Source organism: Onychomys torridus, chromosome 15, assembly GCF_903995425.1.
Source record: "Onychomys torridus chromosome 15, mOncTor1.1, whole genome shotgun sequence".
Taxonomy (NCBI): Eukaryota; Metazoa; Chordata; class Mammalia; order Rodentia; family Cricetidae; genus Onychomys; species Onychomys torridus.
The window spans coordinates 1,677,509-1,701,626 of record NC_050457.1 but is presented as its reverse complement, the minus strand read 5'-3'; the positions used below and the strand labels follow the sequence as shown (position 1 = coordinate 1,701,626).

Here is a 24,118-nt window from a genome sequence, read left to right as displayed (position 1 = left end):
TTTGAGAAAACCTTCTTCTTCTCTCAAGGTTATGCTAGGACCTTTCTCAATACATTCAATTAATTTTTGCCATCTGAATATGTCATCACAGCTGTAACTGATAATGATTTTTGAAGTATTTTGAGATGTGTTATATACTTTTACTATGTTGTAAGCTCTGCAAGAGCAGAAACTAGCCTGTCTATTTAGCAAGTATTACCAAGATGCTGTACCCACCACAGGGTAGACATTTCACAAATTTTAATGAAAGGAGAAGAGATGACTGAAACCATGTAATTGGATTAGATGATATTCCAGCTAAAACATATTTGTATCTAGAGCTAGTTCATAATATAGAACATTTTGACCAAATGTTTCTCCATTTCTAAGACATCAAGAAAGTAGCTACATGATAATACTCATGAGTATGCTGAACAGCTATTCAGTGTTGAGGAAAGCCTTGTAATACAACCCAGACTCCTGGTTTTTAGCACTGGTCACATGAGTACAAAATCCACACTCTGCCCTAAGAAGCTGGGCTACCTTGAGGATTTCCTCTCCACTGATTTGTATGAAACAAAGCTAAAAGCTCATGCATACTGCCTCCTCTGTATGACTACAAATCTTCAGGAAGGAGAGAAATGCTCAGAAAACTACATTATTTTCTGTCCAGAGACAGAAACTGTGATACTAATGAGAGCTCCGTTCTCAAAAGGTTTGAGAGAGGAATCTGAACTCACAAGAATGATCTCAACAGTTCTCCTGTGAGCTCTGAAGAGAGACTGAAAAGAAACAAATTAACCCATCTCCCTTTACCAGATACTTTTCTCCGACAAACGATCGCCCCTTCTCTAAACTGTGTCTCTAAGACAATGTGGTAAGACTTGGAACTATTGACTCAGTGGCTGTTAAAGGAGGCCAGGCTTTACCACAAGCCTAGTTGTGAACCTGGCTCTAGTGCAGTGATGCAGCCTCACTGATCATAGTACAGTGGTATCCCTGGAGACAATGGCCTTGGCAGATGTGAGATGTCTAGTAATGCCAAAGCTCCAGAGCTTAGCAGCTCCCAATCACATTTCATCCCCAAGGAAGTCAAGGCAGGAACTGCAGCAGGACCAGAGCAGAGGCTATGAAGGAAGAATATTCAGTGGCTTCCTTTCCAGGGTTTGCTCAGGTCTGTTGGCCCATGGATGCACTGCCCATAATGGACTGGACCCTCCTATATTGATCATTAACCAAGAAGTTCATGTGTAAAATTAGTTCATGTAAAAACTTCCAGGAAAATGCAAACAATACTACTTGTCATTCTGATTGAAATTCATATTGGGCATATAGTCCTTAAAAGAAAAGAAGTAATTTTTAAAATACAAAATATGTATTTATAAATATGTCTCTCAGGCATAATTAACTTCAGACATAACTAAGAGGACAAATGAGAGAGAGTAAAACTGTATACGAAATACCTTTCAAACTGAGCCACTGAGTAGCGTTAGCATGGCAGTATTAACAGGAGACAGAACTTCTGTGGTCACTACCACAGCCTGAGGTTTTGCAGTTCCAGATCATTTGTCCCTAACTCAGGACTTCACTGGCGTCACTATCAGGTTTTAAAGGACAAGCCTCCTATAAATATAAGAATGCATTTTTATACTCCTAAAGTCATTATCTGCCCTTTAATTAGATATTACTAGAGAGGCTCACGAAATACATACCTATTTTTTTTTAATCTGTAAGTATAACTTTGTGAGAGTAAAGTCACATCAAGCTTGAAAGCACTGTTGAGATATATTAGCTTCCGTGGCATCTGGTTTTGAAAGGACTGGGAAATAACTGAATGAGCTCTCCTCCACGACACCTATACATCCTCACAGAAGAATGATTACCTCACTAAATAAAAGACATTCCGGGCCAGCCCCCAGCTCCAATCCACCCCGGAACTCGCATCTGGACCAGAGAGACCCTCCAGTGGACACTACAACCTCAACACATTGCCCCCACACCCATCTGCTGGAGACCCCAGCCACCTTCGGAGACTTAGAGACCAGTGTCCAGCATTCCATCCTGCCCTGGAACTCCCATCTGGACCAGAAAGCCCCCAGCTACCATCCGCCCCGGAACTCCAATCTGAATGAGAGCTTCCATCCTGTCCTGGAACTCCCATCTGGGCAAGAGGAACTCCCATCTGGACAAGATAAGGAGACCCCAGGGATTTCCTGAGACTCAGAGTCCAGACCCCCAGCTCCTAGCCAGACAGCACTCTCATCTGGATCAGAGCTCCCATCTAGCCTAAGGCTTACATCTGGACCAGAGAGAGGCTCCCTAAATCTGTCAGCTCTGTCTGGACCAAGTACACTGATAAGACCAAGAACGAACTCAATGGGAGATGGGCAGATGCCAAGGCAGAAGTACATACAAATAAATAAAGAGCAATACAGCATCACCAGAACCTAGCCCTTCTCCAACAGCTAGACCTGAACATCACAGAATGGAAGAAGAAGAAGAAAACAACTTTATAAGTAACATCATGAAGAGGCTAAAGCCTTATATAGAAGAAATCAAAAATAAAGTGGAGGAACAGACAAACAAAAAATGGGAAGAACACTATAAAAAACTAGAGGAAAGGACAATTAAAGCAGAAGAAAACAATAAGTCCCTGAAAGAAAATCATGAAAAAGCAAGGGAGACAGTCCAAGACCTGAAGAGGGAAATAGAAAAAATGAAGAATACACTAGCAGAAGGAATGCTGGATATAGAAAATCTGAGTAAACAAACAGGAACTTCAGATGCAAGTATAACCAACAGAATGCAAGAGATGGAAGAGAGGATGTCAGATGTTGAAGATATGTTAGAAGAAATAGATTAATCAGTCAAAGAAAACACTAAAACCAACAAAGTCATGACCCAAAATGTCCAAGAAATTTGGGACACCATGAAAAGACCAAACCTACAAATAATAGGGATAGAGGAAGGAGAAGAATACCAACTCAAAGGCACAGAAAATATATTTAACAAGATCATAGAAGAAAACTTTCCCAACTTAAAGAAGGAAATGCCTATGAAGATATAAGAAACCTATAGAAGACCAAACAGACTAGACCCCCCCAAAAAAAGTCCCCTTGGCACATAATAATTAAACAACTAAACATACAGAATAAAGAAAGAATATTAAGGGCAGCAAAGGAAAAAGGCCAAGTGAATTATAAAAGCAAACCCTACAGAAAAACACCTGATTTTGAAAGCCAGAAGGACTTGGACAGATATAATGCAGACACTAAGAGACCATGGATGCCAGCCTAGACTAATGTACCCAGCAAAACTTTCAATCATCATAGATGGAGTGAACAAGAACTTGCAAGACAAAACCAGATTTAAACAATACTTATCCACAAACCCAGCCCTACAGAAAGCACTAGAAGGAAAATTCCAACCTGAGGAAGGCAGATACACCCATGAAAACACAGGCAATAAATAACACCACAGCAGTAAACCCCAAAGAAGAGAATACACACACACTACCACCAAAAAAATAAAAATAGCAACAGGAATGAACAATCACTGGTCATTAATATCCCTTAATATCAATGGACTTAATTCACCTATAAAAAGACACAGACTAACAGATTGGATATGAAAACAGGACCCATCTTTCTGCTGCATACAAGAAACACACCTCAAAAATCAAAGACACCTCCTAAGAATAAAAGGCTGGGAAAAGACTTTCCAATCAAATGGGCTTAAGAGGCAAGCTGGTGTAGCCATCCTAATATCCAGCAAAATAGACTTCAAACTAAAATCAATCAAAAGAGATGATGAAGGACATTACATACTCATCACAGGAAAGATCCACCAAGATGAAGTCTCAATTCTGAACATTTATGCCCCAGACACAAGGGCACCCACATATGTAAAAGAAACATTACTAAAGCTTAAATCACATACAAAACCCCACACATTAATAGTGGCAGATTTCAACACCCCACTTTCACTTCTGGGCAGATTGGCCAAATTGAAACTTAACAGAGACATAATGGTCTTAACTGATGTTATGGCTCAAATGGACTTAATCGATATCTACAGAACATTCCACCCAAACAAAAAAGAATATACCTTCTTCTCAGCACCCCATGGAACCTTCTTTAAAAATCCACCACATATTTGGCCACAAAGCAAATCTCAACAGATACAAAACAATTGGAATACCCTCCTGTATTCTATCGGACCACCATGGTTTTAAAGTTAGATATCAACAACAGAAAAAAACTACAGAAATCCTACAATCTCATGGAAATTGAATAATGCTCAACTGAATCACCAGTGGGTTAAGGAAGAAATAAAGAAATTAAAGACTTCCTAGAGATCAATGAAAATGAATACACCACATACCCAAACTTATGGGATACTATGAAAGCAGTGCTAAGAGGGAAATTCATAGCACTGAATGCCCACATAAAGAAGCTGGAGAAATCTCATGCTAGTGACTTGACAGCATACCTTAAAGCCCTTGAAACAGGAAGAAGCAAAGTCTCCCAGGAAGAACAGATGCCAGGAAATTATCAAATAGAGAGCTGAAATCAATAAAATAGAAATACAGAGAACAATACAAAGGATTTATGAAACAAAGAGTTGGTTCTTTGAGAAGATCAACAAGATAGACAAGCCCTTATCGAAACTAACCAAAAGACAGAGAGAGAGCATCCAAATTAACAAAATCAGAAATGAAAAGGGGGACATAACAACAGACAATGAGGATATCCAGAGAATCATCAGGTCATACTTCAAAAACCTCTACTCCACAAAACTGGAAAATCTAAAAGAAATGGATAATTTTCTGGACAGGTACCACATATCTAATTTAAATCAAGACCAGATACACCATTTAAATAGTCCAATAACCCCTAAGGAAATAGAATCAGTCATTGAAAGTCTCCCAACCAAAAAAAAAGCCCTGGACCTGATGGTTTCACTGCAGAATTCTACCAGATCTTCAAAGAAGACTTAATACCAATACTCTTTAAATTGTTCCACACAATAGAAGCAGAAGGAATATTACCAAACTCCTTCTATGAGGCCACAATTACCCTGATTCCTAAACCAAACAAAGATGCAGCAAAGAAAGAGGACTACAGACCAATCTCCCACATGAACATTGATGCAAAAATACTCAATAAAATACTGGCAAACAGACTCCAAGAATACTTCAAAACAATTATCCACCATGATCAAGTAGGCTTCATCCCAGGGATACAAGGGTGGTTCAACATATGAAAGTCCATCAATGTTATACACCATATAAACAAACTCAAAGAAAAAAAACCACATGACCATCTCACTAGATGCAGAAAAGGCATTTGACAAAATCCAACACCCCTTCATGATAAAGGTCTTGGAGCGATCAGGAACACAAGGAACATACCTAAACATAATAAAGGCAATCTACAGCAAGCCAACAGCCAACATCAAATTAAATGGAGAGAAACTCAAAGCAATACCACTAAAATCAGGAACAAGGCAAGGCTGTCCACTCTCCCCATACTTATTCAATATAGTACTTGAAGTTCTAGCCAGAGCTATAAGACAACATACTGAGATGAAGGGGATACAAATTGGGAAGGAAGAAGTCAAGCTTTCCCTATTTGCAGATGACATGAGTGACCCCAAACATTCAACCAAGGAACTGATACAGCTAATAAGAACCTTCAGCAACATAGCAGGATACAAGATCAACTCAAAAAAATCAGTAGCTCTCCTATATACAATAGACAAACAGTCTGAGAAGGAAATCAGAGATACATCACCCTTTACAATAGCCACAAATGATATAAAATACCTTGGGGTTACTCTATCTAAGCATGTGAAGAACTTTTAGTCCCTGAAAAAAGAAATTGAAGAAGGTGTCAGAAAATGTAAAGACCTCCCATGCTTGTGGATAGGCAGGATTAACATAGTAAAAGTGGCGATCTTACCAAAAGCATCTACAGATTCAATGCAATCCCCATCAAATTACCAACACAATTCTTCACAGATCTGGAAAGAATAATACTCAGTTTCATATGGGAAAACAAAAAACCCAGGATAGCCAAAAGCATCCTGTACAATAAAACAATCTCTGGAGGCATCACGATCCCTGACCTCAAGCTCTACTATAGAGATACCATGGTACAGGCATAAAAACTAACATGTGGACCAATGGAATTGAATTGAAGACCCTGACATTAACCCGCACACCTATGAACATATAATTTTGACAAAGAAGCCAAAAATGTACAATGGAAAAAAGAAAGCATCTTCAACAAATGGTGCTGGCATAACTGGATGTCAATGTGTAGAAGGCTGCAAATAGATCCATATCTGTCACTGTGCACAAAACTTAAATCCAAGTGGATCAAAGACCTCAACATAAATCTAGTTACTCTGAACCTGACAGAAGAGAAAGTAGGAAGTAGTCTTGAACGCATTGGCACCAGAGAGCACTTTCTAAATATAACACCAGTAGCACAGACACTGAGAGAAACAATCAATCAATGGGACCTGTTTAAACTGAGAAGCTTTGGTAGAGCAAAGGATATGGTCAAGAAGACAAAGTGACAGCCTACAGAATGGGAAAAGTTCTTCACCAACCTCACATCTGACAGAGGGCTGATATCCAGAATATATAAAGAACTCAAGAAATTAGACATCAAAATGCCCAACAGTCCAATTAAGAAATGGGCTATAGAACTAAACAGAGAATTCTCCACAGAGGAAGTTCAAATGGCTGAAAGACATTTAAGGAATTGTTCAACATCCCTAATTATCTGGGAAATGCAAATCAAAATGACTCTGACATACCACCTTACACCTGTCAGAGTGGCCAAGATCAAAACCACAGAAGACAGCTTATGCTGGAGAGGATGTGGAGCAAGGGGAACTCTCCTCCACTGCTGGTGGGAATGCAAGCTTGTCCAGCCACTTTGGAAATCAATATGGCGCTTCCTTAGAAAAGTGGGAATCCATCTCCCCCAAGACCCAGCTATAGCACTCTTGGGCATATACCCAAGGAATGCTCACTCATACCACAAGGGCATTTGCTCAGCTATGTTCATATCAGCTTTGTTTGTAATAGCCAGAACCTGGAAACAACCTAGGTGCCCTTCAAATGAAGAATGGATAAAGAAAATATGGTACATATACACAATGGAGTACTATTCAGCAGAGAAAAACAATGACATCATGAGGTTTGCAGGCAAATGGATGGATCTAGAAAACATCATCCTGAGTGAGGTAACCCAGACTCAGAAGGACAAACATGGTATATACTCACTCATAGGAGGATACTAGATGTAAAACAAAGATGACTAGACTGCTACACAACTCCAGGGAGGCTACCTAGAAAACGGGGATCCCTAGGAAAGACACAGGGATCACCCAATGACAGAGAAATGGATGAGATCTACATGAACAACCTGGACGACAGTGGGAGTAATGAAGGGCAAGGTTTGAGGGAAAGAAAGCTTAGGGGAGCAGGAGATCCCAGCTGGATCAAGAACAGAAAGGGAGAACAAGGAATAACAGACCATGATAAATGAAGACCACATGAGAACAGGAATAGGCAGAGTGCTGGAGAAGTCCCTTTAAATCCACAATGAGACATCCTCTGTAGACTGCTGGCAATGGTCGAGAGAAAGCCTGATCTGACCTAGTCTGCTGATCAGATGGCCAAACACCCTAACTGATGGAAGTGGATGCAGAGATCCTCAGCCAGGCCCCAGGTGGAGCTCCAGGTGTCCAATTGTCGAGAAAGAGGAGGGACTGTAAGAGTGTGAATTGTTGAGACCAAGACTGGAAAAGCACAGGGACAAATAGCCAAACGAATGGAAGCACATGACTTATGAACCAACGGCTGTGGAGCCCCCAGCTGGATCAGGCCCTCTGGATAAGTGAGACAATTGAATAGCTTGAACTGTTTGGGAGGCATCCAGGCTGTGGGACCAGGATCTGTCCTTAGTGCACAAGCTGGCTGTTTGGAACCTTGGGCTTACACAGGGACACTTTGCTCAGACTGGAAGGAGGGGACTGGACCTGCCTGTACTGAATCCATCAGGTTTAAATGAATCCCCAGGGGAGTCTTGGCCCTGGAGGAGATGGGAATGGAGGGGAGGGGATGGAGGAAAGGTGGAGGTTGGGGCGGGAGTGGGGAGGACAGGGGAACCCATGGCTGATGTGTAAAATTAAAACACAAGTATAATAATAAAAAAAATGCAAAAAGAAAAGAGAAGACATTCCTTACACATCAGTTTACAGTTAGCGAGACCACCCATGTTCTTTTGAAAAAAAAAAAAAAACACTCCCTATCAAACTGAAAATGCTTTTTTCCTCCTCTCTTTAAGTGAACTGGTCATTATAGTTCTACTCAGAGTGGAAAACCCATTTGAAATTTAGCACTTTGCAGTTAAAGAGGAAGATCAGCTCTAGAACACTGGTGTCCTTGCTGTCTTAGCCACTGTATGTGAAGACACTTTGGATGAAAGTAGGTAGTTCATGAACCCTACCTGGTGAAGGCATGACTGTCTGTATATGCATGTACACATGTGTATGCAAAGCCTTTGTCACAGCAACAGAAAATAGTGCAAGCATCACAGGAACCAACTATTGAAATTTCACCATGAAAAACAAAAACTGGACTCGCTGCCCTTTCTTTACTGCCCTTGCCTAGTGTTCAAGTGAAAAATTAGAAGTCAAAGAGCTGACAGATGAGCTACAGGAAGACAGGGAAGGAAGACAACAATGAGACACTGTGGCAACAGCACAGTCCTTCCTGCCAGAGTTCAGGAGAGTAGGCCTGAGGCTCATTGGGATACACAGGATCTGTCACAGGAAGCACCACATAAAGCTCTTCCTCATTCCTGCAAATACTTTTGAGGAAACCTTATAGGCTGTGCATGTCAGACAGGAAGGGATAAATACAGAAGATTTTAGAGAACCTCCCTTACAAAGCCTAGTCTCTGGACATGGGGCTTGAGAAACAGCCAATGTCTGGTCCCTTCTGGTCTCTGCCCATTCCCCTAAGTACTACTCAACTGATTTTCATAAAGGAAGTAAGGAAATGAGAAAAACACCAACCTGGAACATATGTGAAGTGGGCCAGGATCAGGCAAAGTCGAAATCATCACATGTGAGACTCACCTACCATCGAGTACTGCTCACTCACAGAAACAAAGGAATCTGGTCATTTGCAGTATGACACATGCATGGGACAGGCATGCTTACCCAGAAAGTAAAGGTTAACTGCTTAAGATCCTCCTCATATGCTGAAGCTAAAAAGAGGTAATTCCTAAAAATTGAGAATAGAATAGTAGTTACAGAAGTGAGAGGGACCGAGTGATGATGGCACATGTCCAAAATCCCAGCACTTAGGAGGCAAAAGAGGCAAACTGCTGTGAGTCTGAGGCCAGCCTGGTCTACAAAGCTAGTTCCAGGACAGTCTAGACCACACAAAGAAATCTTGTCTCCAAAATCTAAACAAAGCAGACAAAAGGAGAAGTGAGAAGGACAGGGAGGATGGAGGTAAATCGGCTAAGGATACAAAATTAGTTTTATAGGAATTCTAGTGCTCCACAGTTCCACAGAGAGACTGACGACAGTCAGGACAACTTCTTGCAGATTTTAGACTAGCTGTGTTCTCAACACAAAGCTATGATCAGTGTTCAAAGTGATGCTTTGATTGCTACACATTGTTGGCGTGTTTTTACGTTTATTCATTTATTTAGTTTTGTGCATGTGTGTAGGTACGTGTATGCCAAGGCGTGCATGTGGAGGTCAGAGGACAATTTGCAGGGATGAGTAATTTCCTTTGGGGATGGAATTCAGGTGCTCAGGCCTGGCAGCAGGTACCTTTACCTGCTGAAGCCTCTCTTTGTGATCATCATCCTCTGTGTACATCCACCAAATGTGTACCACCTAAGTATGCACTATTATTACACACTGTATCAGTTAACTTTTAAAATAAGAAATAGCTGTAATTAGGAAATGGAACAAGAATAAAGCAACAGTGTGGTGGGAGCCAGTGGCAGCCCATACCTGCTCTCAGAGGCATCTTGCTGATTCAGAGGCCACAGGAGAGCTGGCAGGAGCTCTGTGGTGACACAGGATTTGTCTCCAAGATCTATTCCAATCCTAAAAGATATTTTGGAGAACAGTCAGAATTCTAATTGGGTGCACTGAAAATACTATTCAAAGTCAGCCATGAAAATGCTGAATTATTTTATCAAAAGCTATTTTGCATTTCCATAAAGAGCCAAGTATGGCTTGAGGGTCTAGAAAAAATAATATTGCTATGTTGAAAGAAAACCTATTGGTAAGTTTAGAAATTGGCCCTTTTCCTTTTACCTAGGATGATATTTTAGCATGCTTCAAGCACATGCGTTGATTAAGAATGAAGTTTTTCAATTGGACCTTTACATTACAAACTTCTCACTATGACTATTTTTCTGAATGCTTTGTCAATTTTACCACGAGGTGCCTCAGGTGACTAGAATATTTATAGAATTTCCTTGTTTTGCCTGATTTTGTAGACAACATATGCTTTTTTTTTTTACTTTTTGTCCATTGATGGTTAGAACTCTTATTACCTAAAACTTTAGAGACAGTGGTAATTACTTCATCCTGGAGACTCCAAAATAACTATCAAACACAGGATCTAGAAAGTCAGGCACAGTGGAAATGCCTATAACCTCAGAAGTGAGTTCCAGCCGGTTTACACTAGCTGGACTCGCTCGGGAGACAAAACGATAGGAGCTGTTATAGTTAATAGACAGCAGGCTGGCGCTGGGGTAGGGGTGGTTCTTCAGCCACTCTGCCTAAATATAAACTCAAAACTTCTTCCCGTCCCCCCCCAATGAAAACGACTTTTCAGTACAAGCATTTCTGAAGAGAACAAAGAAAAATAAAATTGTAAGTGGAGGAGCAACATGCTGGCATGTCATCCCTTTCTGCCCTGTCAGATCCATCCATCCTTCCACTACCAGGGAAACAACCCCAGGCTCTCACTGAGGCTACTGGAAGCCTCCACAGGTCTCCTGTCTCCTTCTCTTAGGCTCATCCTAACTCCCACCTGCCCCTGTTCAACACCTCTGGGACTCCCTATGTGCTGCAGAATCCACTCCTTTGCTTCACATCCTCTCTGTTTTTACCCCTCTTCCTATACCTCAAGCACTGGTTCTACATAAAACACCTGAGCACCTCTGTGTCTCCACAGTAGACTTTCACCATCTCCCTGTGTCCAAATTCCAATCATACCACAACACAAGGCAGCGTGGACCATCAGGTAGACTATTACAAATTGCTGCCACCAACCCTGTCTACATCCATGCTGGCTCTGTCCACTTGCAATGGAAGAGGAATACATTTTGTCTGAGGCTAAGTGAAGTTACCACCTACTAGTCTGTGACACCCACACCAAACCACAACCTTAGGGACCTTATCCCATCAGTTACACCCATTTTCTTTTTTATTTTCAACCCATGCCTCCCCACGGGCTCTGCCTCATCAACCCAAACAAGTGATGTCCATTAAACAACACTTTTCCAGTGACAGAGTCTTCCAACACCATTTTTTGTACCCACATTACCCCTTTCTTTTATCCCTGGCATAGGATGAATTTTTGACTATTCTGAATGTGACCATATCCCTTTTTCACATACACTGAATTTCACAGCCCACTGAATTCTGACTTCTCATTCCAAAACTTGGGTCTCCTAGGTAGTGCGTGCCAGAGAACTCCTGGAAAGCTTGGAGCACTAATTTTCAAAATGTATTAAAACCTAACTCTGCTCCAGGTCATTTGTCTCCAACACTGGTGTGGGATTAGGGAAGGGGAGAAGTGAGCTATGAGCTCTCTGAGCCAGGAGTTGAAACTGATAAATAAATTTAGACCAGATATATAATTTATTCAGCCTGTGAAACTTGTGAAAATATATTAACAGCCAAAATACAATTTAAAAAAAACCCTCAGGAATCTGGAAACTTTGCACAAAACCTTGAACTTTTAATTCTTACTAAGGAATGTAGAAACTGTCCCTTCTATCCTGAGTGGCAATGACAGCTGAAACACTGAAATATCCTGTCCCTCCAGGAAGCATGGACTCCCTGGGAAGCATAGACTCCCTGGGAAGCATAGACTCCCTGGGAAGCATGGCCTGAGCAGATGCTCTTTGCTCACTAGCCTTGCTTCTATAGTCTTGTGAACATTAGAGTTTAGAGTTTTGAGATCCCTGCTCTAAATCAATGCTGCCCACAGAAATACATATTTAAAAGGGCAAGTGAAATTAACTTTAATATTATATTTAACTTAACCTAAATACCAAAAACCCATTGTAATATTCAATCAATAAAAAAGCTTAATAATACTACATTTCACATTCTCTTCTTTACACTAAGCTTTCAGGATTCACTGTGCACACTGTTGCATACTTACAATGCATTCTGAATGGCTGCATTTCCAGAGCTCGGCAGCCAAATGTGAAGGAAGGAAAGGCCATTAACCACTCAATGCTGCAGACTTTCTGGGGGCAGGCTTTGCTGTTCTGTAATTGGGACACTGTGAGTGTCAGTGAGCCAACTCTGCAACCTCTGCTTCATACATCAGGCACTGAGTCTTCCAGAAAGGGGGCCAATAGGCAAATGAGGACAGGGCTGCTGGCCAAGTTTGAGATTTTACTCTAAGTTGTGGTTGGGAAAGACATGGGTTGGAAGAGACAGTTCTCCAACGATGAGTATGGGATAAAAGAGATGTGCAGACAGCAAGTCCAGGAGAGGGCTTTGGAAGAATAACGTCAAAGAAAGCAGAAGGACGAGCAGAGTTTGATATTCAGAGCATACCTGAGGGCTGGGCAGCAGGAGTCAGGGGTGCAGATGTGAAGAGCACTGTCAGAGGCCAGACTCCAAGGAATAAATAGTCACTCCATGTCAGTGGCACAAGGAAGTGCATGCCTGAGCCAGTGACTCAGAAAAGAACTCTGTCCTACATCTCCAATAAAGACAAGAACCAGAATTAGCATCCAGGTTGCAGCAAAGCAGAGCCACCATCAGAAGAAGAAGATGTACAGTACATCTGCCATGTTTAAAAGGACTTGGCATCAGGAAGGCAAGTACTCCACTCCGCAGTAAAGTAATTCTGATGCTCTTCCAGAGGCCGAAGTACTAAACAGTTGTCCACCCATCCCTTCATCCAGGAAGCCATTCCCCTGGACCATTGTATAACATCAATCATAGGTCCACTGTATTAAGGTTGTCAAATTCCCTGTAGTGGTGCTAGTGAGGTAATGGGTGTCACCGAACTAAATTCAGATTGCTCCTAATAAAGAGCAAATAAATGAATAACACCAGTGACAGTAGGAAGATGCAATGACCTTTAAAACACCCAAAGGACCACTTCCCTATTATAATTTTTCACATGTACTAGAGTCCATAGGAAAGGGAAACAAAATTAGTATAAAATATCTCAAAAACTATTTCACGTTTTTTTAAAAGTACTCCTTAAAAGAAAGTGTAGTATTTTTTAATCTCATTATATTGGAAATACAATTTTTCATCCTACATTTAGAGTAAAATAAAAAAAAAATCTTTGGGAACTTTAAGAAAATTATGACCTGATGTTGTTCAAAATAAAATTTTTAGGATTTAGGGAGATAGATCAGTGGGAAAAGCATTTTTCATGCAAGCATAAAAACCTGCATCTGGACCCCCAGAATCCATGTAAAACTAGCCGCAGTATCTCTGCCTGCAACCCCAGTGCTCCTCTAGTGCTGTGGGGACAGAGTGTCCCTGGAAGCTCACAGGACAGCTAGCCTGGCACGTGCAGCACCAGTCAGCGCACCTTGTCATAAACAAGGTGGACACGGGACTGAAACCAAAGATTGTCCTCTGACCTCCACACACATGCTGCGGCACAGGTACCCCTGCAGGCACTCATGTACATACACATACACACACACACACACACACACACACACACACACACACACACTTCCCCCCCAAAAAAAAATCCTAAAGAAAACAAACTGCTACATATTCAAAGAGAAAAACAATTTTGAATAGAAACTTAATTTGTTGGAGGAGAGTAATCACTCCCCACTTAGATTTACAAAAAGCAGTGTGAGTTAGAAGAAAAGACCAGCGATGGTGAGGGAATTAAAATAGCGTGTGAGCTACTGGGGTGGAAAATAGACAGTATTTTCAATGATACCAACAAAAACAAACAATAGTTAAGAATGCTTGCAAAGTAAACAAATGGCATGAGAAAAGATGACCTCATTTTTATTTGATAACTTTAAAGAAATACAAATGCACATCTACACATATGGTCTATTCTAATTTTTATGAAGATAAGCTTGTATAAAGTAAGATTGATGTTGAAATCTATATCACTCACATTAAACAAAACCCGAACATTACTCAAGTGATAACCCTCAGTTTCCAAGGATATTTGGTTTACCAAGGAAAGGAAATATACCTAAGCAGCCAACTAAAACACCAGAACAAAATGTTTATGATTTCAAACCTATAGGTTTTGCTTATCTAAAGCTAATCTGGAATCTGAACTGAGGTGTTTCAGGTGCTCTGACCTGGTCTGGGTAACAGGACAGTACGCTCAGTACAAAGTACTTAAACTGCATGTTCAGAAGCAAGGCTAAGTGGTCCTGCAACGCCAAATGGACAATGGCTACCAGGAACACCTCAGAACCATAATGTATTTCATTTTGAATTCATTTCTGGCCACCATGTGCTCAGAAATGTTTTACTGTTGCTGAAATTTCCACGATCCTCAGGTTCAGTTACACAGCCATGGGGAGCGGGGTAGTAGCCCACATTTCAATACATTGGAACCTAGACATACTATTTACTGTTCATTAATTTAGGATTTGTTAAACTCTCACCACTATGAGTAAAGAAGCCACACTACATGTTCTCTTAGAGTGGCAAAGGCACAGGGAACTTTTGTGTGCCCAATAATCCACTATTTTCATTCTTTTCCAAAAGAAAGGGAGGGGTATATCTTATTTTTTAAATTAATATATTAATTCTGTTTTCTTCCTGCAAACACTCATGTACATTTCTGTGATAGTGACTACACACTTTCTAAAAGTCATGCATTATTTCTAATTATTGAAATTGTGGTATTATCAGTACTGCTTTAGTTCTCTTGACTAGTTTCTTCACCATGGCAAGTAAAATGTTTGCATGCCACACTAAGTGAGAACACCTGGCAAAGACCCAATGCATTTGTTTTCTGCCATTCATTTATTTGCAATGGCATTACTCACAAACTCCCACTACTCGATATTACTGACAACCACAGCTGCAGCTCTCACATCCCAATATTAATAGACTTTCCTCTGTAGGTTTCCAGGTCCTACAATTTGCCAGAAGCACAGTTTAGCCACATCAGGTTGGATGGAAACATTACGCTGCAGGTCTCCCTCTAACGGCATCCTCTTTTCTTGCTGGAGTGATCTTCAGGTCCCTGTAGTTGAAGAGTGAGCCACACCGCAAACTCTAGCTTCAGGGAACTGCAAACTGGGCCTCTTGCTTTGACTTTGAAAACACAGTTTCTGAAACCAGGCCCACATCCCACCTTAACTTTCTTATAAAAGTCAACTAACCAAAAAAAAATATGATTTTAGGAGATCTATTTTAACATTATTAGATTTGTTAGTGGGGTTGGTCATTTACATTAGGAATTATTGTTTTAAATCTGTTCCTCCCCCACAATTAAGTTATGTTCTTTGAAGCAATATCTAAAACACCTGGCAAAACATTAACCCAAATAACACTTTAATATAAGCTATTAAAAAGTCCAGATGCACTTAATGTATGGACTTGAAATGTTCTCCTACATCTTGTCTTACATGGAGTTTCATCTAAAGACACAGCAGTCCCTCCTGCTGTGCAGAAGCTTCCCTATCACACACCAAGTTACCCACCTCCCCTCTCCTTTTTCTTCCTGTGAAACCAATTTCAATAAAAGCTTTAACATTTATAAACACCACAGGCTTTCACTTAGATACTAAAAATTGCAACATACTCATTCCTCAGATTTTCTGAAAATACTGATTTTCTGATTCTAGTGAAATATAATTTTAGTAACTCATCAAGATAGAATACATAAATTTGGCATATTTTTGATGGGTACACAAATTGAAAAAGCATCTTTCCCAAAAGTGTCATAGAAAATGGAATGCATCTGCTATGACAATATGGCCCAAAACGTGAACAAGAATCAGCAGGAAAAAATGGTTTTTCTTTCTTTCTTTCCATCTTAGGGCCAAAGCGGAACATTTGAAATAATACAGGAGGACGCACTGTTATTTCTGTTAGTGTTTTTCAAAACTGGTTTGGCTAAAGAGAAGATAATGAGGAGGCTACATGGGAGGCAGCAGTTTGTTAAGCTTAATCAGCCTACACGTGACTCCCAAATCTTTCCCTCAGCAGTCAAACCGGTTTTCTAACTTTTGCTTCACATCTCTACCTAGTGTCAGAATGTAAGCACATATGTTGTTGGGACCTCATGCTGGTCTGGGGGTGGAGAAATGGGGAGTGTGTTGAAGAACATGGCTGATGCCAGGAACAAGCAAAAAATAAAACAAATTTTCAAGAATTTTCCTAACTTTACAATGAATTGTGGTGTGTCTGTTGCCTTTAAGTTTTTGTACAACGGTAATCAGAATGAGATAATAAATGTCTCTTTCACTGTCTTATCTTTTGTGTGTGCCTTTCTGTGCTGGTGACCAGTAAGCTCCTCCCGGTGCCCAAGTGTCTTAGGATGAGAAGGTGAGAGGGAAGAAAATCCCCTGAGATGTACTTGGAAAGGCATGATGCTACAAACTGAAGCCTGCCCCTGGGCATCTTCATGAATTCAGTTCCAGCTTTCAATTCCCTTTCTTGTCTTCCCTATTTGGAGGTGGGTTCATTCTTTTAGTTGAACAAAAAGTTATTTTAAAGATTACTCACTACTCTCCTCTTCATTAGTCAGACTGTTTAGGAAATATACCTGTAAGCCATTGCAGAGGACGCTCTCCACTGCTCTGAGAACAAGGCCCCAGGAGCAGCAGAGGTGAGGGACATTCCTGTTCCTGGCCATCCCCTTAGGGCTTACTATTTGTTCTGCCAAAATTCATTTATTACTTTTTAAATTTTACTTCAAATTTTCTAACATTCCTTTGATGTCTACATTGAAATATTGGTTCCTTATAATGAAAATTTTCTTTAGAAATAGAACATGATTGACATGTGGTTTTTAAATGTAGTAAGGTGTGCAACAATTCATCACAGAAGAATATAAATGACCTGTTGTAAAACTGGTAGTAATGGAGGCACATTTTACAACACGTGCAAACTTGTATGACTCTAGTGTTAAACAGATCAGAGTCATGCCAGAAGTTAAGGTTTAGAAGTCCAGAAAACTGGTGGGAACCATGGGAAAGATTGTGAAAACTGACCTAGGTGCACACCTCTGTGATGCACACTAACCATACACTGGTCCTAGAAAGCCACTTAACTTCTTTGGACATTCTCTTCTAATCCATAAATTAACAAGAACTTCTACAGGAATGCAGTGAGTATCGAATTGTGTAATGCTATAGTGTACCCAGCATATGATGAATATGATGAAATCACACAATAATATTATTTCAATATGGTCTCCAAAAACAGCTTAGATCTTTCCCACACAAAAGACATAAGAGTGTTTTTGAAGAAAAGTTGATAGTTTCGAAATTCTTTTGGTTTTTAAAAGGGGAGGAACACAAAGATGAATTCTGTACTCTGTCTTTGCTTTGAAAATATTTGCAGTTCAATACACTACAAAATAACTTTATAAACTAACTTTCACCATAACATTCTATTATTATGTGTTTCTCTAAAAGTTAGGAAAGATAAAAACATCAAAACAATCTCTTAGCATTAAAATAAATGTGCATTAGGACTATATAGGAACTCAAAAGCATTTTCTTTAACTCATAGTATTTGTACATGATTCTTGGTTGTCAACTTGACTACATCTGGAATTAAGCAAAACTTGAGTGACTGGGTACATACACCATTGAGGGGTCTTTTTAAAATTAAATCCTTTAAAGTGGGAAGAACTGCTTCTAATCCAGGTCTTTCAAGCAGAAAGATAGATGTTTAATCAAGATCTTTGGAGGTGGGAAAATCACCTTTAATCTGGGCCACACCTTCTGCTGGCAGCCTAGGTAAAGGACATGGAAGAAGAAAGCTCTCTTTTTGCCTGCTTGTTCTCACTCTTGCTAGCAAATCCATTCCTCCTTCACTGGCATTCGAGTGTACTTCAGGATTCTAGTATATGCTGAAGACCAGCTGAGACCTCCAGACTCGTGAACTGAACTACTGAATTCTTGGACCTTTTGTTCATAGGCATCCATTGTTGAACTAGCTAGACTACAGCCTGTAAGCCATTCAATCTCCTTTATTCTTTTTATAAGTTCTGTACCTCTAGAGAACCCTGACTGATAATACACTTATTATTTTAATCACTTTAGAAATACTTTCACTTTGTTTTTGAAATAAAAAAGAAAAAGTTCTATCTATTTGGGTCTGTTTCAAGACAATAATAAAGTTTTTTGGTCTTTCTCTGCCTATGGTATCTACATAATCTGCTATAATAAGTTTTCTCTAAAACGTCAAACATTTGCTAGACAGAAAAAAGTGGATTAGACTGATTTCTGACTTCTTTGTTCAGAAACTACACTAAGAAAATAGTAAATAAGATACACAGTTCTTCTGAGCTCTTCTTGCCACATAATCGAACAGTAAATTTCAGCAAATGGTTGGATTTTTTTTTCTAGCTGGCTATTGATTTACTTAAAATTTTTGATCATTTAACATGTTCAAAATTATTGTAATGCGGGTTAATAAGCTAAGACATACTGAGAGAAAACAATCATTTTAGGCCCCTCGTAGAGTTGAATATTTAAAGTATTTTCTACCATGAACATGATTTGATAGACATTTATAAAAAGAAAAAGATCCCTCTTTAAAACGATAGGAGTAAATAAAGTCATGTGATGGCTTAAATTTTCTATTAAAACAGGTGAAAAACTCTGGTCTGAGTAGTCGACATGATGTGTAAAGTAGCGTGTGTTGGAAGCATGTGTTTCTGATGACTGCTAAACTTTAGATCGTAGGAACGTATCTACTTGACTAAATCGGATCCTGTTGATCCCTGTGGGACAGTGATCCACCCGCAGTAGAAAGTTTAGAGAAGAGGCTACCAAGAAGTTAGCAAACTTCTGCCCTAAATCCGAATCTAAGCCACAGCTTCACCTCTCCACATTCCTGCAACTGCCGGCCATTTGCTTCAGACGGCGCCCCTTCTGCAAAGCACCCGCACTTAAAATTTCCTTTCCTAAGTTTGGGATCTGTTAGCTTTCTCTTTAGTCAAGAAAATGCTTAGTGGGGCCTGTTGCAGAACACCTCCAAAACCCCATGCTACCTTGTAACTTTTCTTTAGCTGTTCATTAAGCTACTCAGACTGCTTTTGGAGACAGGTGTCATCCTTATCAAAGTCAAGTCAGGGTCCAAGTCTAGACTCTGTCACTACTGAACGGGAGCGAAATGTTTCCTTTGCTCGGTTTCAGCTAACTAGTGGTCCGCAGGCGCGCACACCCCAGGGAAGGGCAGCTTGAAGCTGGAAGGGTGGCCCTCACGCTTGCCCAGTGGCAGTGCCACCTGTCACTCACCTGGCTGCAGCCTTGCTCTTCACTCTTCAGCAGAGCCTGGGACTCCGCGGGACCCGGTGTGGGTTCTAAGGGAGGTGACGCCGGTTCCAGCAACTGCTCCAGGCACGCAGTGCCGGGAAGAGAGGAGCTCTTTTGGTGGCACAGGTGCACCCCAGAGCCCCCACGCCGCGCGCCTTCATCTCGTACGCGATCTCCCCTCGGGGGCGGTTGGGGAGAAGAGGACAGAGAGGATGAAGCAGAAGAAGGAGCTGAGTCCGGGGAGCGTCCGCCAGGAGGCGTCACTCCCGCTGTCCCTGCGGCTGTCGCTGGCCCCTTAGCCACAGGCAGCAGATGTTCGCGTAAGCGGCGGCGCAGCGTGGACCCCTGATCGGCTCTGGCTGCTCCTCCGGGCTCCAGGGGCTCCGGCGAGGAGCAGCACAGGTTGGGCTGCGAAGAAGAGAACACCCGGTCTAGCACTTGCTTCCGCTTCTTGAAGCCACTCCACCTGCTGCCGGTACCCGCCACACCGGCCAGTGCGTCCTGCGTGGCCCTCGGGGGCGGCGGGGATGGGGTCGGAGTGGCCGCAGTGCGGCGCTCGGGCCCCCCGGTGCGCCCGCCCCCGCCGCCCTTGCCCTTGCCTACACCCAGCTGCAGGTTCTTCCAGAGCCGGGCCTGGAAGGAGGGGGACGCGGCGGGCTCGGGCTCACCAGCCGCGGCTGCCCGGGGCTCCATCCTCCACCCCGGGCACGTCCTGTCACCTCCTCCTGCCTCTCCTCCGCCCTCTCCGGCTGCGCCTCCTCCCGGAGAGTGGAGGCGGCGGCGGCGGCGGCGGCGGCGGCGGGCGCAGCAGCACAAGCCAGGAGTGCCCAGCGGCTTCAGGCCAGCTCGGAGCAAAACGGCTGCGGCCCTCCCGCCGCGGGGTGTCGTCGCCTCTGCTCGCTGCACCTGCCCGGCTGGGCTGGTGCTGTCACCAAGCGGCCGCAGCGCCTGCAAAGTTTCGAGCACGGAACTACAGGGCTCCAGTCCACTGAGTGCCTCCAGGCCGCGCCCTGGCTCCCCCTCCGCGCCGACTAGGAACTCGGGGAGATGCGGGCACCCGGCGTAGGCTGCCAGCTGCACAGGGGACCACACCCGCGCCCTTAGGCCAGCACCTGTCAGTGGCAGAGGCCGCTGCCTCCAAACTGGGCGCGCAAGCGGCTCACAGACAGGGCGCGTCCTGCGGTAGACGTCGGGGACCAGCAGCCCAGGCTAAGCCGCCCAGGACCATCCTCTGGCTCCTAGGTGGGAGGGCAGGCAGGAGTCCTGTGGAGCTGTGTAGGGCCTGGAGCGGGCTTGACTTAAGTATGGATTTACAGTCGCATACACAGCTTGCTTTAGGACGAACCCCGCTGAAGCAGAAGTGCACCCGAGTGGAGTCTATGTGCCCCTGGTGGGTCCCGCAGGAAGCTGCGGGAGAAATAAACCTCTCCAAAGGCTGCCTCCACTGGGTTGGGCAGCCCAGGCTCAAGAGGAGAGTTTGATGTCTTCTGTCTTGACTTTGTTACCATCCACCCCTTCAAGCTCTTTGTTGGCGTGTGCGGTGACTTTATTTATAATTAAGATCTAACAGTTCCCCAAACCTGGCAATAAAGCTAACCCTTAGAGTAAGTTTTAGGGTGTTGGTTCACCTCGGACAGAGACGGGCGGGTGCCCACTGCCTGTGACCCTATTCAGAGTTCAGACTTGTTCTTTTCACTCAAACAGATCCCCCCCCCCCCGCCCCAGTTACTTCTTGAAGTGTATTGGAAGACTGATCAAAAAGGGCTTTTTCTGTCGTCTAGATTTTGCTTCTCCCCAAATCTAAGCCTCCAGGGTCTTCTGACTCCACAGGAACGCTTCTGCAAGGCTGGTAACACCGCGTTCTTCCCTCCTCCACTGTGCATGGGCACAGTGCTGTTTGATTACTTAAAGCAGGCACTCTTTTTGCCCAGCAATTTACCCTGGAGGTGTGGCCAGTCTCAGATTGTATTTTTAGCCTTCTAACAAACATTTATTGACCATATGCTATGTGCCAGGCAGTGATCAGCATTCGAGAAACAGTTGTGAACACGTAGGCAGCACTTGAGTAGGGTTCAGGGAGTAATAGAATAATTAGAATTTTTAAGAGTGAACAACCCTAGAGAGATAATAAGAGTACTATATCTGATTGCTGTAATACAGAGCATCCCATTAAATTTGAGCCTTAGACAAATCACAACAGTTTTTAGTATATATGCATTCCAAATATTATAGGAACAAAGACCAAAAGATTGTAGTTGTTCTTTAGCAAAGTCTTATTTTACTGGGTGTCTTGTATTTTTACTGAATCTAACAAGCCCATATTTAGGAGTTGTGTGTTATAATTGTGTATGTTTAAAAAAAAAAGTCTTTCTGAGAAGACTAAGTTTGAGATGATAGGAAAAAGGGACAAAGAGCCATTGAAAATCCGAATGCAGTGTTCCAGGCACAAAGACACTGAGACAGGAAGGAGCTTAACATGACTTATTCACACAGAGATGGAGACTGTTCCAAAGAGGGTGAAGAGAAGTGGCCAGGGCTGGCCAGTTGGGAATGCAAGGTCTTTGTAGTGAACATCCCATAGAGGAGCTTGAAACTGCTGTAAATTAGTCGGGAACCCTTTGGGTGTATCCAACTCATGGTCTACAGGCTACATGCAGTCCAGGATAGCCATAAGTATGGCCCAACTTGAATTTTCAAACTTGATTGCATGGTTCTTTAGTGTGAACTTTGTGGATGACAATGCCATGTCTCAAAGTTAAAAGGTTGGGTGTGTCTGCTAGATTATTTTCAAACATGGGAATAATGTGAATTACTACTACATCCTAGAACTGTTTTTAGAATTTTGTGTCTTTATAAAGGACTTAGTCTAGTGCTTTGTATATAGTTCTAAGTTTATGAACCTTATGCTTGCAGAAAAGGCAAATCATTCATTAGCAATTGTAGGTGGCATTTACCTAACATTCTCCTGATGAACCCTGGAGCTATCAGTTGAGCTAATATAAAGGATGGTATAAAGAATTTCCCACTTAATATTGATGGGCCACATCTGTGTATTGACTGAAGCAGTGACTACATGTGTCGCCATATGGGATAGAAATGAGTAGAACTACATTCACATACAAACAGATGTGTGCACGTAAAAGTTGGCGAAATCTGAATGAGGTCAGCGAGTTTTAACAACTGCAATTTCCTAGTTTTGGTATGTCCTATAGGTACATATGATAGCATCAGGTGGAACTGGGTGATGCTCAAACAGGAATTCTACACAGCACTTTTGCAACTTCCTCTGAGTCTTTATGTCGAAATATAAAGTATCTATTAAAAATAAAAATTGGCAACATGTTTTTTAAACACTTTGGAAGCTGGTAAGAGTTTTTAATCTTTACTGTTGTTGGCACTGCAATTGAACCATCAAGGACCACTACTTTCCCCCATTTCTGTTCTCACCAGCCTCAGTTCACCCCACAATCAGGCCAGAAGGCTCTGAGGAATAGATGAGGAGAGAGCCAGGATTGCTAAGGCAGAGTCCACACTAGGGCAGGAGCCTAGCTTCTAGCGCTATCAGGAAAGTGCTGAGGATTTCTCCACACAATGCCAACAGCCAGTCACATCAGCTGTTATCAAAGCATCCTGCCCTTGTGGAAGTGGAGGCTTGGCATTTTACAATGGCTCCTCCTTCCTATTACTCCCATTTTGTTTATTTTCCTTTCATTGAGAAGAAGACAGGGAGGGGTGGGAAGAGAGAAGAAGGAGGAGGAAGAGAAAAAAATAATAACAATAGCTGCCTCTTACCAGAACTTCATACACAAGTCAAAACTGTCATGTTGTAACCCACAGACAACTCTACACAAGACACTTTATATTGATGGCCTTTAAATAATACATGTAATTGAATGATATAGTTTAATTTGTCCACTTTTTCTTCTACACAATTTTAATTTTGCCCCTAGTGGAGAAGATTTGGCAGTTGGTGACTCCTGAGGGACAAAGTCACTTTCCTTTAGGGGCATGACTACTGGCAGATTGCCTGTTTTCTGGTGGGTAGCCCTACACCCATGTGCATGTGGGAAGCACTAATTGGGTATAGGGAGTTATTAATAACAGGGTTTTTTTTTTTTTTCAGAACATGAAAGTGGGAAAAAGACATGGTGGGAGGCACTAGGCGGAGCTGGAGGGAGGTGGTAGTGGATGAGTATAATTAAGATACATTGTATAAATGTATGGAATTTCAAAGGATACATTTGGAATATTATTTTAAAAATACTCCATGATTAAATTCAGAAATACATGCTCCCAAATAACATTTATCTATCGATATAAATTCTGTCACACGGATTGAAAGAGCATGTACAACTTTCTGAAGTACCTGAAGAGGATTATGCTGCAGC

The 24,118-nt window shown here is 42.1% G+C and overlaps 1 protein-coding gene across 2 annotated transcripts in view; it reads right to left on the bottom strand.

Moving 5' to 3' along the window:
• Positions 1-21,091, bottom strand: part of Mctp1 (multiple C2 and transmembrane domain containing 1) — a 583,339-nt gene extending 562,248 nt beyond the window's left edge. For both annotated transcript variants that reach the window (XM_036206958.1, XM_036206959.1), the window contains exon 1: positions 19,713-21,091. In XM_036206958.1, the coding sequence (XP_036062851.1) occupies positions 19,713-20,423 (711 nt within the window). In that variant the 5' untranslated portion in view covers positions 20,424-21,091. The remainder of the gene's footprint in view (positions 1-19,712) is intronic.
• Between the last annotated feature and the right edge of the window lie 3,027 nt (positions 21,092-24,118).